The sequence below is a fragment of the Mercenaria mercenaria genome, chromosome 11 (genome assembly GCF_021730395.1).
Source record: "Mercenaria mercenaria strain notata chromosome 11, MADL_Memer_1, whole genome shotgun sequence".
Lineage (NCBI taxonomy): Eukaryota > Metazoa > Mollusca > Bivalvia > Venerida > Veneridae > Mercenaria > Mercenaria mercenaria.
Window position 1 is genome coordinate 20,394,739 of NC_069371.1, and position 20,269 is coordinate 20,415,007.

At 36.2% G+C, this 20,269-nt stretch overlaps 1 protein-coding gene across 1 annotated transcript; it reads left to right on the forward strand.

Annotated features, from left to right (window-relative positions):
* Positions 1-46: 46 nt before the first annotated feature.
* LOC123532873 (calmodulin-like protein 5) lies at positions 47-13,784 on the forward strand. Its single transcript, XM_045314469.2, has 4 exons — positions 47-207; positions 5,060-5,209; positions 10,522-10,610; positions 13,099-13,784. The coding sequence occupies exons 2-4, from the start codon at positions 5,075-5,077 to the stop codon at positions 13,295-13,297; spliced, it is 423 nt and encodes a 140-aa protein (XP_045170404.2). The 5' UTR covers positions 47-207; positions 5,060-5,074; the 3' UTR covers positions 13,298-13,784.
* Positions 13,785-20,269: the final 6,485 nt, after the last annotated feature.

Genomic DNA, 20,269 nt, shown 5'->3' on the forward strand with positions numbered 1-20,269 from the left:
CGTTTATTTGTAACATAGACAGCAAGCCTTAGGTTCAACTGATTAATGATTCCCGCCAAAATTGTGGACATTTTGAGTGAATCCGAATGAATCATTTGACAAAACGCACACCATCGTAATAGTTATATAGCTTTACATATACAAACTTGTGTCTTTCAAACGAAAGAGAACTGGTGAACTTCTGCTGACCGAAACTTCTACTAACAGGTTGGTGATTTTAAGCTTCTTAAATGTAGACTGATAGTTGATGGGTTATAACAAATTAAAGAACGGACAGGATTTATCGTATAATTAAATCTAAAATAACTTGCTCTTGGGTTAGCACTCTTTTTTTTCTAATTCTTTCCAGTCTCAACTTAGGATTACACACAAAAATATCGGTAAGATTTATATATACAGCTAATCATGTTTATTGCAGAAATGAATTATTTTCATTTTACTAATGAAATGTTTTTGTACTGTGTACATATTGTTAAGATAATTTATCAGACGATGTTTTTTGATATCATTTGCCGAAGTTTCATAAAAATATTGATTTAAGAAATAAATTACATTTATGTAAACAAAGGTGCAATCGGAGAGACAGTCGTATCTCTCGGCCTGTTTAATGCTTACACTATACTTAAGACTATCGTATAAGTTAATGACGAACAGGTTATAGGACACTAAATTTTGAGACTGCCAGTTTTGTTTAAATTTCATTGTGGATGTCAAGTTCCATTCCCGTCTATCAATGAATAAATCATTAAAAAAATGAATCTATAGTTATTTTTACAGACAAATACAATAGGGGATATAGTCTGGATATGGTTACGGATCGTGGGGTCGCGAGTTCGATCCTGGGGCGGGGCGTATGTTCTTCGTGACTATTTTGATAAACGACATTGTGTCTGAAATCATTAGTCCTCCACCTCTGATTCATGTGGGGAGGTTGGCAATTACTTGCGGAGAACAGGTTTGTACTGGTACAGAATCCAGGAACACAGGTTAGGTTAACCGTCCGCCGTTACATGACAGAAATACTGTTGAAAAACGGCGTTAAACCAAATAACAAAACAAACAAAGGTTCTTGTACTATGCGCGATTCGTCTATCATTAGGTTAAGTGCGGATCTTTCCAAAGTATCTTTCAAATTTCAGTTAGGTTCTGTCAGAACAGCGATTTTAAAACTGATATACATTAACAAAATTGCATTAATTAAATTTCATCTTAAATATTTCTTGATTTATCTCACTTTTTGCACTTGATTTTTCTGTCTTTTATCGTGTCACGAAGAACTTTCAGATTATTTCTCGGCTATTTCTATTGTCTCGATACTTCCACTTTTTAGACAAAGTGCATTATAATTTTCCTTCCACGGTCGCCTAAGTGTTTGGGATACCTCTTCCAACTCTTTCATCTATTCTTGGTTGTTGACGTGTAGCTCAGTAAAGATACATCAACGTTTCACAAATTTGGGAGTCATTAAATCTAGTTTTATTGACAACAGTACCTTTATATAAAACACATAGCCATTTTGACTAGTTTTATTAGATATTTAAATTGCTTTGACTTGTTTTGATTCATATCGGGTGATTTCAAGGGCAAAAATAAACATATAGATATTTTTGTGCCCACTTCACATTTGAAGTTCCCAAAGCTTAATGAACCCAACGGTCTATCAAAATGTCCTGAGCTTAGGTATTTGGCATGTATCATTGTATATTGGTCTTCGCCAAGTTTCAAATCATGTCATAGTGGCAAAATGATGTCGCCGTTGGATTTATTTGTTTTACATAGACTTATACAGGAGAAACATTAGGATTTTCTTGCATTTGAGCTTACATATTTGGTATGTAGCTTGGTGAAGTCGTCCTTAACCAATTTCGTTCAAACGTTGACCGGTGTTAAAGTTTGTCCCGACCGAGGGTCCTACGTTAATATAACAAACAAATTTAAATCAGTTTATCTAAAATTTCATGCCCATGATCTTCGATAGTTGGCACATAGCGTTTCGTAGAGGTTCTTTGTCAAAATTATTCAAATTATTCTTCTCGGGTTAAAATCGGCTCCGCCTAAGGGACACCTATTTTACATCGATTTATGTAAAAAGAACAGTAGCAGTCCGTTTTACATTGATTTCTGTAAAATGAAGAGAAACAACCTGTTTTCATTGATTTCTGTAAAAATAACAGTAACAAATTTGTTTGACATTGATTTGTGTCAAAAGAACTGTAACAACTTGTTTTACATTGATTAATCCATTTACATTGATTTCTGTAAAATGAAGAGAAACAACCTGTTTTCATTGATTTCTGTAAAAATAACAGTAACAAATTTGTTTGACATTGATTTGTGTCAAAAGAACTGTAACAAATTGTTTTACATGGATTAATCTATTTACATTGATTTCTGTAAAATGAAGAGAAGCAACCTGTTTTCATTGATTTCTGTAAAAATAACAGTAACAAATTTGTTTGACATTGATTTGTGTCAAAAGAACTGTAACAACTTGTTTTACATTGATTAATCTATTTACGTTGATTTCTGTAAAATGAAGAGAAACAACCTGTTTTCATTGATTTCTGTAAAAATAACAGTAACAAATTTGTTTTACATTGATTTGTGTCAAAAGAACTGTAACAACTTGTTTTACATTGATTAATCTATTTTCACTGATTTCTGTAAAAATATCAGCAACAATCTTGTTTTACACTAATTTGTGTAAAAATAACGGTAACAACAAGTTTACATTGATTTCTGTAACAATCTTGTTTTATGACGCTGAAAGGCCAGGATCTTGAATAGTTGGTGTGTAGCATCGTCTTGTGGTTCTCATCGTTCCAATTTTTCCCAATCGGTCAAAATTGACCCACCCTGTCTTTCATCTGTTAGTTATCATGTAGTCCTCTAAAAGAAGGTTCCTGTCAAGATTCACTGGCAAAAGCAGGCCGGCCTGGGAATCACTTGCTTTAGGAAAAAGTTTAAAATCTTACTCTAAACCCTTCAACGCTTGAGCTTAAGATATTTGGCTCGTAGCATTGTATAGTGCTCGTCTTCAAATCATGAATCTAGTGAAAGACTATCAGGTTTCCCAAGCTACTCAGTCCACCTAGTACTCCCTGACAGTTAGTGAAAAAAAAGTGCAAAATCCTAACACCTGATAGCCTTAAGTGTAAAACATGTACATACATAAGCTGTTGTGTAGGAAAAGAGAATTTTAATAGGGTTAAAACAGGATAAAAACAAGTATATATAGTAATTATGGTTGGAACATCAATGCAGCCAGTGCTGATTTGAATCTGAAGATTGTTTCAGCACTGACTACATGAGATTGTAAGACGTTCCACTCTACCACAGTTCTGGGGAAGAATGAGTACTTGTAGTAGTCAACTGCGGTAGAAGGTATTTGCAGAGCTAAGTGATAGTAATGTGTAGAGTGTCTAATGATCGGAGCGAGATATTGTTTAGGATCGACATCAACATGATTATGAACCATTTTATAAAAAAACCAACTACATTTCCTTCTGGATTGGAGGGAATTCCAACTTAAACTTGTTAGGATATTTGTGACTGTGCACGGAGTCATGCTATACTTATTTACTACAGTTCTCGCAGCTTGCCTGTGAATATTTTCTAATTTATCTATATTCTTCTGATGGCAAGGATCCCAAACACTGGAACTATACTCTAAAGTTGGTCTAACAATGGTGTTATGGGCAGCTGTTTTGATACTACTCTTAGCAAAATGTATAAATATTACGTTTTAAGAAACCTAATGTCTCACTTCCAATGAATTAAACACAATGTGCATTTCGACCGTACTTTGTAGTAATTTTAAAGTGTATTAAGAATAGTAACAGTACCCTGTGTTCGCCTCAATTTGATATGAAATACCAATGATGTTTCAGATGTCACAAACTTACATTTGCCTTTGCCTGCACATTTTCATTGGCACCAGCCTTTCTATACTTTCAATACTTTGATTTTCAGTGAGATATTGAGTACTCCCGCATGTTCATATATATAAAACTTTCATTAAACAAAGTCGTAAAAATATTTGTAATGATAAATTGATAATATCTATACAAACAGATTTGATGAACGGTGAAATACGGTGTTCTGTTAGGGTCGTTTAAATCGAATACTGATTCTGTGTTAATACGGTACGGAAACGTGGAAACAAGATGCGAAAGTGCGATATTGATTTTGCATCTTCGCCTTGTACCATAGTACTGTCGCACCTTCGCATTTTATCTTCGTTCTTCGCATCACATTATCGAACGAACGCCCTTTCCAATCAAGTCGTAATGCGAAACAACGATACCGTAATTAACTGTATCGTATTAATATGTATTTGTATGATTATTCAGTCCATCCGCACTGGTGCTTTAAATCTCATTGACGACGTCTTCAGAAAAAACTTTCGATGCAACATGTCAAGCCAATGCAAATGTATTTAGTGCCAAAATGTGTTGTTGTTGTTGTTGTTGTTTTTTCAATGAAGGTATTGCACATCAATTCCAACGAATCTTTTGAAGTCACAAACTTGGATTGACTACGATTTGTATGCTCCCCGAAAGGGGAAGCACATAATATCATGTCGCCGCTTCGTCCGTCCGTCTGTCTGTCTGTCCGTCCCACAATTCGTGTCCGGAGTATTCCTTAGCAACCACTGGCTTGAAGTCAGAGAAACGTCATAGTAAGATCCACCTCAAACTTGGCCCCAAGAGAAGATGCGCATATTTTCTACATGTAATTATAATGTTGTTCTTGTCCGTAGTATTTCTCAGAAATCAGTGACTGAAATTTTGCACAATGTTCTGTCTAAAAAATGATATGAATGGAAACTAGAGAAGAACGCGATTTTGGAAATATCGATCAGTTCCCGATATCTTCTGTCATTAAGCAGTCGGAGAACGAATGTCTCCAGTTAATCTTTCAGTCAAAGACCTCTCTTTTATGTAGGTGAAATCATTTTATTCAGGAATAAAACGATCGCAGCCAGAATTCGGAAAACATGTTTGAAATGCGAAAAGAAAGGAAAATATGTGGATTTTGATTTGTTTGATATTTTCAGACATCCGTTGAAAAAATGTCCTTGACACCTGAGCAGTGTGAACAGTTCTGGAACTGTACCGACGTGGACTGTAGCGGCGAGCTGACGATCCAAGAACTGAAAGCCGGCATTCACAAGTACAATCCCAATATTTCTGACCAGGACTGCGCTGTAAGTCATTTTAAGCGCATTTTCCACCTATTTCAGTTATTTATTGCGCAAAAGTAATTTTTCACTCCGACAAAATTTCAGTAATAATCTTACACCCTTTACACCCTTATTTAAGTTAGTTATTTATAGCTCATCAAACATTACACAACCCCACATAACCTACTCTTTAACAGCTCAGTAAAAAGCTCACAGCCCGGTCTTATTTGCTTATTTATAGCTCAATAAACCACCACACTTCGGCCTAGTTAGAGTTTAATAGTTAGTTCTTAACGGTAACGCAGTTATGTCTCTTTAGTCAATTATGTATAGCTGAGTCTCTTTGACAAGCACTGCGTAGTTATGTCTCTTTGGTCAATTATGTATAGCTGAGTCTCTTTGACAAGCGCTGCGTAGTTATGTCTCTTTAGTCAATTATGTATAGCTGAGTCTCTTTGACAAGCACTGCGCAGTTATGTCTTTTTAGTCAAGTATGTGTAGCTGAATCTCTTTGACAAGCACTGCGTAGTTATGTCTTTTTAGTCAACCATGTATGGCTGAATCTCGTAGACAAGGACTGCGCAGTTATGTGTCTTTAGTCAATTATGTGAGTCACGTTTACAAGGACTCCGCAGTTATGTCTCTTTAGTCTATTATGTGTAGCTGAGTCTCGTTGACAAGCACTGCGCAGTCAGGTCTCTTTAGTCAGTTATGTGTAGCTGAGTCTCTTTGACAAGCACTGCGTAGTTCATGTCTTTTTAGTCAAATATGTGTAGCTGAGTCTCTTTGACAAGCATTGCGCAGTTATGTCTTTTTAGTCAAATATGTGTAGCTGAGTCTCTTTGACAAGCACTGCGTAGTTATGTCTCTTTAGTGAATTCTGTGTAGCTGAGTCTCGTTGAAAGCACTGTGCCGTTATTTAATCAATTATGTGTAGCTGAGTCTCGTTGACACGCACTGTTCAGTTATGTCTCTTTAGTTACTTACGTGTAGCTGAGTCGCGTTGACAAGAACTGTGTTGTTATGTCTCTTTAGTCAAATATGTGTAGCCGAGTCTCGCTGATAAGGACTGTGCAGTTATGTTTCTTTAGTCAGTTATGTGTAGCTGAGTCCTGTTGACAAGCACTGCGCAGTTATGTCTCTTTAGTCAACCATGTATGGCTGAATCTCGTAGACAAGGACTCCGCAGTTATGTCTCTTTAGTCTATTACGTGTAGCTGAGTCTCGTTGACAAGCACTGCGCAGTCAGGTCTCTTTAGTCAGTTATGTGTAGCTGAGTCTCGTTGAAAGCACTGAACAGTTATGTCTCTTTAGTCAGATATGTGTAGCTGAGTTAGCTGATTCTCGTTAACAAACTGCGCAGTTATGTCTCTTTAGTCAATTTAGTGTAGCTGAGTCTCGGTGACGAGGAGTGCGCAGTTATGTCTCTTTAGTCAGTTGTGTGTAGCTGAGTCACGTTGACAAGCACTGCGCAGTTATGTCTCTTTAGTCAAATATTTGTTGCTGAGTCTCGTTGACAAGCACTGCGCAGTTATGTCTCTTTAGTCAAATATGTGTTGCTGAGTCTCGTTGACAAGCACTGCGCAGTTATGTCTCTTTAGTCAAATATGTGTTGCTGAGTCTCGTTGACAAGCACTGCGCAGTTATGTCTTTTTAGTCAAATATGTGTTGCTGAGTCTCGTTGACAAGCACTGCGCAGTTATGTCTCTTTAGTCAAGTCTCGTTGACAAGCACTGTGTAGTCAAATCTCTTTAGTAAGCTATATGTAGTTGAATATCGTTGACAAGGCCTGTGTAGTGAAATCTTTTGGCCTAGTGTAGTTACTTAGACTGTGCGGAAATGTTTTCATGAATTTAGTCTCTTTGACATAAACTGTGCCGTAATTTATTCCGAACTCAGTCTCTATAGTAATGCCTTTGTTGTTGTTCAATCACAGGTCAGTTTCTTTGACAAGGATTGTGCAGTTATTTCTTTTTATGTCTGCTCTTTAAAAGGATCGTGCCGTAATTTCTACGTAATTTGGTCTCTTTGACAAGGACTTTGACAGGGAAGGGCAATTATCTTTTGAGCAATTGCGCAGTATATCAAATAGTTTTTTAAATTGTCATTTGATTTGGTACATCGCACACGTAGCTGTACAGTCAATATTGCTTTAGGTAAAATACCGATCTGGTCGAACAGCCAAATAGATACTGGTATGTACCGCCGTTGTCACGGCGGTTAATTTCAGTACTCATGGATTCGCTTTTATTACTAATTTTCATCTCTGTAAGTAATCATATGTCAAATAACCGTTATGTCGGTTTTGAATAAAAGCATGCACGTCACAGTAAAAGAGGGTGTGGTTGCTTATACTACAACTTTTTTCGGGCCATGAACGTGCCTTCTGATTGTCTAGTAGTGTTTTCTTCTCCACAGATGTGCATTTAGGAACCGTTCTTAGTTGTCAACGGTATTGAAGAATTTGAAAAGATTTCTTCCGTTTGTGACATGTAGGCACGCCTTAAAAACACACTTTTTTTAATATTTAAAGGCAAACTCAGTGGAATGTGTGGGCTTTTTTTTTTGCATCAAAACCACTAAAATATAACAATCACATAATTAGGCCATACTTAATTTGGCATTAAATTTGCAAATTAAAAGGCAGAAAAGAACAATAGTATAAAGAAAATCTAATGTAGAAAATATTTGCTGGCGATGTTTCAAAAGATACGTTCATATAAGTTATGAGGCGTAAAATGTTTGCGCTGAAGCTTTTTTCAAAGTGCAATTTGTTTTTACGAACCAGACCTGGAGACAAGAAGAGACTGTGAAATGGCAGGCAGCAATTTGTCAATTTATTTTAATGGTGTAAACGTCTATTCATCCTAGAGAAATGTTGTATAAACCACCGCATGCTCCACATGATATGTAAATACTGCGTAAATATTTTATGAATAATTATCTTTTCAAAATGCAGCTTCTTACTTGACAGTGACAGTATCGTATTCATGAAATAAAATATCTCAAGTGTTTTCCCAACAGATGAAGTTTTGAAATAGATACGATCAAGCAAAAAAGTGCAAGTTCTATTTGAACAAACGCTTTAGGTTTGAAAACAACTTGAATAAAACCAAGAGCCGTCAGAGGACAGCAACGTTCGATTATTCAACCGCCTTGTCAGTTGAATGAATATAAAAGTTGAAAAAGGAGAATAATTTTGTAAAATTGCAAACCTGTACAATGTATATCAGTTCGCGACAATGGACAATTGTGTGTGAAGTTTCAATCCATTCCCATTCGTGAGTACTGAGATACCAGCTTACATACAAAAACTTAACAAAAATTTCTAAGTCGAAAAAGGTGCATAATTTTGCTAAAAAGCAAAATAGAGTTATGGAACTTGTGCAATGCAAGTAAGTTCATCACAGTAAATAACATGACAATGGACAATTCTGTGTGAAGTGTCAATCTATTTCCGTAAGTGGTTACTGAGATAACAGCTAACATACAAAAACATAACCAAATCGGGACGCCGACGCAGACACGGACACGGACGCCGACGCATGTGTGAGTCAAATAGCTCAACATATTCTTTGAATAGTCCAGCTAAAAATATGTCTTTTTTGTTATGAGTAACGGTATCTATAAACTACCTAGAGTGAGTACGATAGCTGCAATTATTCAGTAACGTGCACAAAAATGCTAACTGCGACACTACACGCCTTCAAAGCTAGCCTACGACACTATACGCCCCTAGAAATGACGCTGCTTTGCGACAATATATGCCCCTCAAAATCACACTAACCTGCGACACTATACGGCACTAAAAATGACGCTAACCTGCGACAAAATATGCCCCTAGAATGACGCTGGCCTCCAGCACTATATATGCCCCTCAAAATGACGCTAATCTGCGACACTATACGCCCCTCAAAATGACGCTATGCACCCGCCCCTCAACTTGAGTGATGCCGGCCAGCGACATTATACGGCTCTCAAAATGACGCTAACACGCGGCACTATACACCCCTAAAATGACGGTAGCCTTTGACACTATGTAAGAAAACGGCGTTACGCTAATTAGCTCCAACTTATGACGTCGCATATATACATCCCCCAAAATGACGCTGGCCAGTGACACTATACGCCCCTCAAAATGATGCTGGCCTGCGACACTATACGCCCCTTAAACTGACGCTGGCCTTCAACCTTTAACACCCATTAAATGATTCTGGCCTGCGACCCTCAAGATGATGCTAACCTGTGACTCTATATTTCCCTCAAAATTTAATAACCAGTGACACTATCCTCAAAATGACATCATGCTGGCAGTTTGCTAGTTTAATTTCTGAAAAGAAAAATGTTAGTAAAATAGTATTTTTGTCTTAAGCAAGCACACACACTACAAGCAAAAACATTTTATGTTATCGTTAAACACTTATCCAGCGGCTTACTTACATGGGAAGAAAAAATCCATTGCAGAGAAATGCAATGTAATAATGTCTAGAATGCATTACATAGTTTAGATTATGCTTCTTATATTAACAAATACACCCCCGACTACGCCTGAATATAAGCCAGAATATACATATAACCTGCCCTGAAAACTCAACTGTGGTGGGTGCCACAGTTTGAATTTCCGATGAATGACAAAAAAAGAATTGTTTCCAAAAAGAATAAAGCAATGATTCGACCTAATGTTTTTCTTTACCCATCGGGAAAGAACCATTATCATGCCTAAGACCGAGCATAAACTAAAACAAATGAGAATTTCCAGTGAGCTCAACGGAACAATTTCAAGTACAATGTACTTTCATTTGTATGAAATTTCTTTTTATGGTATACACAACAATGTCCTACCAAGATGCTTACAAAAACAATGCGTATGAAAAAAGGAGAGATAAAAATTGCTATTTACAGATCGTTTAAACTGAAGACAAAGTTTGAGAAGTAGAGGATTTGCTGTTATTTCTAAGTTCCAGTTCGATTTTTTTTCTTAAACGGTTTTTTCTCTGTGATTGTGTAGCTTTCAACTCATAAACAGTAAAATACAAATGTAGCTAACTTTTAACTTGCTATCGTTTTCTCTATCCGACTCGCGTAAGAATTCGTTTTGTTTCAATCAATTCACACATTTGTAGATCCCTTGTTTACACATATCTATACTATTATAGTATATCAATAGTATATATTGAGGATTTATCTAATAAGTACCAGTTTTAAATGAAATTTTAATTCTTACTGTGTATTACAGTAGTGACAAACTATGATGTGCCCTTCAAAAAGACCAATTCTTCAACAACAACAAAAAATGGATTCACTCTTTGAATTACATGTATTTCTTTTGTTTTCAGAAAATGTTTTGCGACATTGATAAAAGCGGGGACAAGAGAATCACTAAAGAAGAATTCTTAAAAGAAATGCAGGAGAAACCAAAACGCTCGTAAGAAACATTTTCTGAAACAGAATTATTTTCTTTACGTTCTAAAACGGGTTTAGAAATGAGTAGAAGTAATTGAAATACTTTAATCAATTTGAAAAATTACAGATTGTATTTGACCCAGACGCTCAAAGTTAGAAACATTAATGAATCTGATAGGCCCACATTTTACCTGGAAGGCAAATATCTCGTCTTAGTTAAGGTGCAACGCGTTTACATAAATATTTTGTTCACTTCAGCATGATTGCATCTCGTAATTCAAAACTTGACTTTATGAAAGCCGGTATCTCACTTTAATTTATTTATTTTTACATTAGATTTTTTTTTTAAATTTCAGATACTTTTTGTTGCATTTAAAGGTTGTATTTTATATAAATACGAAAATGCACAAAACGAATCTTTAGATGCTCGATTTAACTACTGCTACTATGTTTCTACCTGTAATATTTATCTTATTAAGATCTTGTCCCCCAAGGCCTATATTTAACGCTATTTGGCATATGACAAGATGGTTTTACGATATACAATTTTCATTGATTGTGACCGAAACTGCTTTTAGATATAAAATTTCTCTGATCAGTCGACCTAGTCATGTAAGCACTTCATAAATTTTGTTTGCAAAAATTTACTTGCGCATTGCAACAGTCTACCTATATTGTCTCTGTGCAAAGGCACAAGACCAGAAAGAAAAAGAAAAAATGTCTCATTTTTATTATGCCCCCCTTTGAAAAAGGAGGGGTATATTGTTTTGCAGATGTCGGTCGGTCTGTCGGTCGGTCGGTCGGAATGTAGACCTATCCGTTTCCGGATGATAACTCAAGAACGCTTGGGCCTAGGATCATGAAAGTTGATAGGGAGGTTGGTCATCACCAGTAGATGACCCCTATTGATTTGGAGGTCTGTATGTCAAAGGTCAAGGTCACAGTGACCCTGAATAGTAAAACGGTTTCCGGATGATAACTCAAGAACACATGGGCCTAGGATCATGAAAGTTGATAGGGAGGTTGGTCATGACCAGCAGATGCCCCCTATTGATTTTGAGGTCAGTATGTTAAAGGTCAAGGTCACAGTGACCCTGAACAGTAAAACAGTTTCCGGATGATAACTCAAGAACGCTTAGGCCTAGGATAACGAAAGTTAATAGGGAGGTTGGTCATGACCAGCAGGTGACCCCTATTGATTTTGAGGTCAGTATGTCAAAGGTCAAGGTCACAGTGACCAGGAACAGTAAAATGGTTTCCAGGCAATAACTCAAGAACGCTTGGGCCTAGTTTCAGGAAAATTGATAGTTAGGTTGGCCATGACCAGCAGATGAACCCTATTGATTTTGAGATCAGTATGTTAAAGGTCAAGGTCACAGTGACCCTGAACAGTAAAACAGTTTCCGGATGATAACTCAAGAACGCTTAGGCCTAGGATCACGAAAGTTGATAGGGAGGTTGGTAATGACCAGCAGGTGACCCCTAGTGATTTTGAGGTCATTAGGTCAAAGGTCAAGGTCACATTGGCCAGGAACAGTTAAATGGTTTCTGATCTTCTTGTCCAAAATCATAGGGCCTAGGGCTTTGATATTTGGTATGTAGCAGAATCTAGTGGTCCTTTACCAAGATTGTTCAGATTATTTCCCTGGGGTCAAATATGGCCCCACCCCTAGGGTCACATGGTTTATATAGCCTTATATAGGAAAAAAACTTTGAAAAACCTCTTGTCCAAACCACAGGGCCTAGGGCTTTGATATTTTGTATATGACATCATCTAGTGATCCTCTACTAAGATTATTCAAATTATTCCCCAAGGGTCAAATATGGCTCCGCCCTGTGGGTCACATGGTTTACATATACTTATTTACAGTGTTCATATAATTTCTGTTCCTTGTGCAATTACTAAATGCATCAAGGGGGGCATTTCGTGTTCGACGAGCTCTTGTTGCATATAGAGGGACTTGAAGACAAGGGTAGTCATATATAATACTGTCTAACCTAATGCCGAATAGGCGGTAAGCTGACTGTTGTTGTGCTTGGCGGGGTAGTGCGGGCTTAAAATATTTCCGTGATGACGAAAGACTTAAAACTTTAGTATACATGAAACAAACGTTTTTCTTTCACTTATCAGTTACTTAATCACTTTAATACTTAAAATAAATCCGATACTTGAGTAAAGTGTTATTCTATGTCATATTGTACAATCCGAAATGACGTAAACGGTTTTTCGTTGTTGTTGTTGTTGTTTTTTTCGAAAGTATACATGTTTGTGCAAAAATGACAACTACCTGACATAAAGAGATGGATGGAAGAGATGACTAAAAGATGAAATTGACTTTCTTAATATTAAAAACACGCTTGATTTCATGAATTCCTTTTTCTAACCCACTACAAATCTAAAGAGAAATGAATTACTAGTACGTACCAGAAGGCTCTCTGGTTCCTGACTAGATTGGCCAGCCGGGATTCTAATACCTAAACACTTCATTTCTTATTTCTGTCCCTTTCAGAGAGACATTGTGTCAGTTGTTCAATGACTACGACACCAGTGGGGATGGAAAACTTGCTCAAGACGAACTAGCCAAACTACTTGCTACATTTTTCAAAGAGAGAGACCCACAGGAAGTCATGAAAGAGTTCTTAAAATATGTTGACACAAGCGGTGATAATATGGTCTCCTATGAAGAATTTAGAAACTATTTTGGATAATTGTATTTTTTGGTGCGAGATTGCCACTGATATAAATAATTAACAAACAATGAAGTACAGTTTATATCTAGCACAAATATAAAACACAAATAGAATGACTGGCGCTTAGGATACAATAGAACCCACCTTACAGTTACGGATGGCAATATTTGATTATACTCCCATTAGATAGTGATCCACGCCTTCAAATTCACCATTACCACCATTCTTTTATTTTTGTCATGAAGTATTATTGTGTTTTTTTCAATGATACGGTACTATGCAGTGTAGTTATATATTTAATGAACGTGAAAAGAAGTCAGTTCTACGTTATTATATATCATAAACTGAATAATTCTGAAGAAAGTGTAAAAAAGGCAGACATATTTCCAACCTACCAGTTTATATTTCCTATGTGTTACTAGTACTATACGAAGGTTTTGTTATACATTGTTAATATTAAATATTATATAATTATCTAGATAGAAATAAATATTTAATAAACTTTTGATGGCCTTTTGAATATATAATAGGGTTACTAGTCCCCTACTGGTTGAAAACCAGTTTTGGGGACTACAGGAATGCACTTTTCCGTTCGTCCGTCAGTCCTGAATTTCATGTCCGGTCCATAATTCTGTCAACCATGAAGGGAATTTAATATTACTTGGCACAAATGTTCCCCATGATGAAAAGACGTGTCATGCGCCAAACCCGGACCCCTAGTTCAAAGGTGAAGCTCAAACTGGAAGTCAACAGGGCGTTTTAACTGTCCGGTCCATAACTCTGCCATCCATGAAGGGATTTTGATATACAGTAAACCTCGCTTATAACGAACAGCTTGGGACCTTTAAAAATTGTTCCTTATATCCGAGGTTCCTTATATCCGTATAGCGCTCTAGTTCCTTGTAACCGAGGTTGGTATTACGAACACACTTTGTAAAGCAAACACTATTTGACTGACATTTGAAAAGGGCTTTGTGTTCTCACTCCGGACCGACAATGAATCTTTACATGAGAAAATTGCGAGTCTCTCCATTTTTTATATTTATCTTGCACAAGGAAATTCTATACTTAAAATGACCAAATGATACCAGCAAAAGGAATTTATTTCGTATCGCATCCATTTTGAAAACAATGTGAGCCAATTATTGTTTAATTGATTCGGGAACGGCTATGAAAATCAACACAATCAAGTCCTGTGACTGTCCTGCAAACATTCTAACTTCAATCATCATTTAATCCAGTTATCGCGATTAGCGGCGAATTCAAAACTCTTAAGTACGCCGCGTGTCAATCTGACTTAAGTACTTCGTTTAATAATTTATATTCTTTTTGTCTGTTCGCTATAACTGAGAGATTTTCCATTGAATTTCGTACTTTGGGACAGGAAAAACCGAATTCCCTATAACGGAGGATTTTTACATTGAATAGAGAAGGAATTAGATCGGGGAATTGAATACTGTTCCTTATAATCGAGTGTTCCTTATATCCGAGTTCCTTATAAGTGCATGAGGTTTACTGTATTATTAGCGCAAATGTACCTCATAATAATACGATGTGTCATACACAACTTTCAGACCACTAGCTCAAAGGTCAAGGTCAGACTTTGCAGTCAAATGTTAACATGGCATGAACAGGGTCTGTTTCGTTGCCGGTCCATAACTCTGTCAATCATCAAGAGATTTTAATATCACTCGGCACAAATGTTTCCCATGATGAGACAACATGTTATGCGCAAATTCCTGGCTTAAAGGTTAAGGTCACAATTGGGGGTCAAAGGTCAACAGGGCTTTTTTCCTGTCCGGTCTATAACTCTGCCATCCATAAAGGGATTTTAATATTACATAACACACATGTACCCTATGAGTCATGTGCAAAACCCAGGACCCTAGCTCAAAAGTCAAGGTCACAGTTGGAGGTCAAAGGTCAATAAGGTTTTTTTCCTGTCCGGTCCAGAACTCTGTCATGCATCAAGGGATTACAGTATTACTTGGCATGAGTGTTCCCCATAGTGAGACGACGTGTCCTGCGCAACACCCAGAACCCTAGCTTAAAGGTCAAGGTCACACTTGGAGATCAAAGGTCAATAGGATTTTACACTTAGATCAAAGGTCAAATTCAAGGAACATTTCTTCTTCAAGTATGGAGGGATTTTGATGTAACTTAGCACAACTGTGTTACTGTTGTTACTATTATTAGATTGTATTTTAATTGTTTAATTACTGGCCGTAGGTGTATTTTGACCTATCTCTACCTGGTAAAGAGTTTCTTGTTGACCTATATAATATAGAATATTTCTTTGTTTTTAGGATTAATTTCCTTTTGTTGTTACTATAAATAACTTATATGATAACTTTTAATAATCGGCCGAAAAAAATCCATATGAAAGCATCTGTAGGTTTTTATATATGCATATTTGAATCCAAATGTTTTGTTAAAACATATTGTATATATAGTACAATGTTGTTTATACATCATTCACAGATATCAGTTCATTATGTTATGCTACAGTTGAGAAAAAAGGTGCCTTCCAGTAGCGGACTTTGTATTGCATGGCAATACTTCATCCACTTGTTATAATAGTAGTTTGATCTGGGATGCTGTATGGGAGTTCCATTTCCGTTTCCCGCAGCAAAAAAAATACATAAAGTGTTCTTGATAAGATGTTATATCTATCACGTGTGTGTACTTTTTGGTTTGCTCGAAAAGAACCAGGTGTAGTCTTTGCTACTGTAGCATCTTCAGTATCGATCACTGCCTTAAAAAGAATGCATTCTTCTTGAGGAACCACACTTTCAGGATGAAAACAGAAGCACAAGTAGCCGGAATTACATAACTACTAGCGGAATTACCTTGTTGAGTTCAATTATTCAACATTACTTTGTACAAGGTTAGCATGTTCAACATAACTGAGACAGAAAGATCTATGAAGTATATTATTCTATATCTATTTCATTTATCCAATCGTGAACGTTTATTTGTAACACGTGACCGTACACTATATTACTGTATTGGATGCACTTGCGTACACAAAATATTTTTTTCCGTATTGAACGGTCCCATGTTAAACATACGATAAAGCCCGAAAGGCGTGAAAATGTTCCAAATGTAAATCGGGTGAAGTAGGCGTTTGATTATGCGTCTTGAAATCAGGATTATTTGTCGTTTGTTTGTGGAAACACAAAAACGAAAAAATATCAGAAATACAATATTCAGTGAATCATTTTTAATTTAAACTAAGGTAAAATAGACATAGAATAAATAGATTATTTAACATTGTACTGTACAATACGATATATATTTGGACTCGTACCCAGCTGAGAAAAACCATATTGGACTCTCCTAGTACTTCGCATGAAATATTTGGCAGCATCGGCCTTCCATCAAATATGATTTTTATACAACTTTGTATTATACATTATTTATGATATTACATTATGATGACGCCGAAAGTTTACGCCAGAGTGCATTCTGCGCTCAACAATTGTCAACAATTTTTATTATGATTGATGTACATATAATGTGACAAATTATATTGTAATAAGACCTTTTATTTGCAAGGGCGTATCCGGATATGGTAATGTATATTAAATTTTGTGTTAAGACAGCCCTGTTGTGCACAGTAGTAGTTTTGATTACCGTAGTATGAAGTCAAACAGAAAACAACAACAAAGAACCTGAAATAATTGAATGCTGGAAGAGTTGTCATTGTGTTTACTTTTTGATAAAACGATTGTACGTTTTCGTTCAAACTGATTTATTTTAGCTCGATTGTGATGAAAGCTGCAGGCCTGTTTGAACCTTCTCGAGTCCACTTCCTGGAAAATCCAGTACTTGTGTCATATGATAAGGTATTGCACGGTGACCTCACCACTATGGGGCTCAAACCCACGCCCCCTAGGTTTAGTGGCCGACCCATTAACCACTAGTTCACGTTTTATAAAAAAAAATATAAAAGATAGAAATGCTAAGGATGAAATAATTAGGCACAGAAACCAGTTCCAAAGATAGGATTCTGCCTTCTTCTTTGAACTCTACGGTCACGTGAGGCTGTCGCTTTTCGGTTGCCGTAGAGAAATGAGCCGACTGGAGTCATAACTTCCATACCTTGAACTTGTCAACTTTCCATCGAAAGGCTGGCAGTCTATTTAGATGGTTCTTTTGTTCAAAGAGTAGTGTCACTGGTTCAGTACGGTAAGCATTCAGTTCTTTATAAGATCAAGAAAAAGTTTTCAAGATGTATATTTAAACATTGTAATGGGGTGCTGGTTTATGTGCTTTTCTTTTCAATCAAACTTTTGTATATACTGGCCTGACATTCCGATATCCAAGTTATGTCTGAAAACAATAGCAGACCGATATAAATCAAGAGCAGACTACATGGTATATCTTCATGTGCAAATCAAAATGTACCATGTAAATGGGGTATATGCTCTTCTGGAGTTTACATAAATGCTAATGGATAGATGTCAACTCGAAATGATTTCTTAGCGGTTTATCACTGTAAAATGAAATTCCAGAAGGCCTAACTAAACTAAAGGAACGAGCGCGGGAGCCATCTGGTCTAGTCGCGTAATGGCTGCCAGGTATTTGAACACTAATTTTTCACTTGGCATGGCAACAGAGGTCTAAATTGAAGCTAGTTTCTGTTTAAATTTCATTGTGGAAAATCTCTGAGTGGGCTGCAAGATGGTTGGTTAAATTTAACCCAAAGAAAACTGAATGTCTTATCTTTTCAAGAAAAATACACCAGTTCCCCCATCCACCAATCATAATGCAGAACCAAATCGTTCAAGAAGTTCAAAAGCACAAACACATAGGTGTACTATTTTCTAATGATCTTCGATGGAACCAACATATTGAATACATTAAATCCAAAGCTTACAATAGACTAAATATAATGAGGAAACTCAAATTCATTTTAGACCGGAAATCATTAGAAACAATGTATATTAGTTATATAAGACCAATACTTGAATATGCAGATGTCCTTTTTGATAACTGTACAACTGAAGAGTCCGATGAACTAGAAAAAATTCAATATGAAGCCGCCCGCATCGTGACCGGTACTACTAAATTATTTTCTATCCAGATATTGAAAGAAGTGGGCTGGGACACATTGAAAGATAGAAGAAGTAAACATAAACTAATTCTTTTTTATAAAATGAAACAAGGTCTTATGCCTGAATACTTGTCATCTTTAGTTCCCCCACTCGTAGAAGATAGGTCTAATTACAACCTCCGCAACGCGGACGACATACAAGTTCCACGTGCACGCACAACACTTTATCAAAACTCATTTCTTCCTTCAGTTGTACGTCTTTTCAATAAATTGCCACGGCCTACTCGGGAAGCTGAATCACTATCTAGTTTTAAACACCACCTCAACTCTAATATCGTATATGTTCCTAAATATTATTATTATGGGAGTCGAGAAATTCAGGTTTTACATACTAGGTTACGTACCAACTGTAGTTCACTTTCGCAAGATCTTTATTCAAAGAACATTATTGACTCTCCAAACTGTACTTGTGGCTACGCTGAAAGCGCTAATCAATTCTTCCTTCACTGTGAAAGGTACAATGACCTACGAATGAGTCTCCTGGAGACAGTTTCTAGTTATTGCCAGATATCTTTAAATGTTCTCCTTTGTGGTGGCCAGTCTCTCTCGTACGAAGACAATACCGCTATCTTCTCTACAGTACACAGATATACAGAGAAATCGAAACGCTTCCTTGGATAATTCACCATTGTACAAAACTAATAACCCTGTCGCCTATCTTACTCTTCGTGTCCAATTACTCTCAGATTTCTTTTTACTTATCTAGAATCTATATTATATTTTGATTTTTATTTATATACTTTTGTTTTGTTTTCGCTAGTTTGATATGTTTCTTTTCCGATAACTTAGATCAACTCAAATACAATAATATAAGAGAGCATTTCCTTTTTATAAGTTCGATTACGCCAGGATTTTGTGTAAATTGATTATATATATGGAGAGGACTTCAATAAGCCTACTGGCTTCCAGTCCAATCCAGAATTTATGTATGTAAAAATCATTGAAATGTACATACTGGGAAAATAAATATGTTTAAACCAAATTTCATTGTGGATGTATTTTTGACATCTTAGTAGGAAAAATGGGAGAGCAGGTTGTATTTGGTGAAGTGAAGCTCAATTTTAGTATGAGTAGTACTTCCAGGTCACAGCAGTGTGATTTTGATGTCAGTTTACAGTAAGCGAATGTGACCAGAGAAATCTCTCTTATAAGATGCATCACCCCTACTTTTCTCTTCATTTTTTATCAGTTTTATCATAACTCTTTAAAATGAGGTAAGGATTTGTTCTCTGAAATGGGTCTAGCTATGTTTGGTAGCCCTTTAAAAAAGGTCAGTTTTATATAGAATATATAGGGAAAACTATTTACCCAATTGTGACCTATAAGAAAATGTGGGCAAAAATTGAGATTTGTCCAGATATTGATATAAATGAACTAGTTTGGTCAGATTTTGGTAAAAACTGAGCATTTCATTGAAATTTTGCTGCAAAAATTGATAAAAACCAAAAAAAATCACATTTTCACTGTTTTGGGTGTATTTTTTTTTTTAAATGCATATTTATACTCTAAATTTTGCCCATCTATACCTTTCAGAGCGGACATTTAGTATATTTCAAAGTGTTAGTGTGTAATTTGCTTGCAAATTATAGTGAAAATTTATGAAATAGGATAAAAACCAGCTCTGGCTAAAAGAACTGGTTAAAAATTATGTCGCGATATCAATTTTGAAGGAAAACTGGCACAGGGACCCGCGTTACTGAAAATGTCATACAACCGGGAAAACTGATTTAATCAAGCTGAAACTTGGTATTTTTCATACAGATATGTTACTGGTACTATACAAATGAAATTGAGACTATTACAGAAAAACAGTTTTTCTTATAGGCCTAACTAAACTAAAGGAATCAGCGTGGGAGCCATCTGGTCTAGTC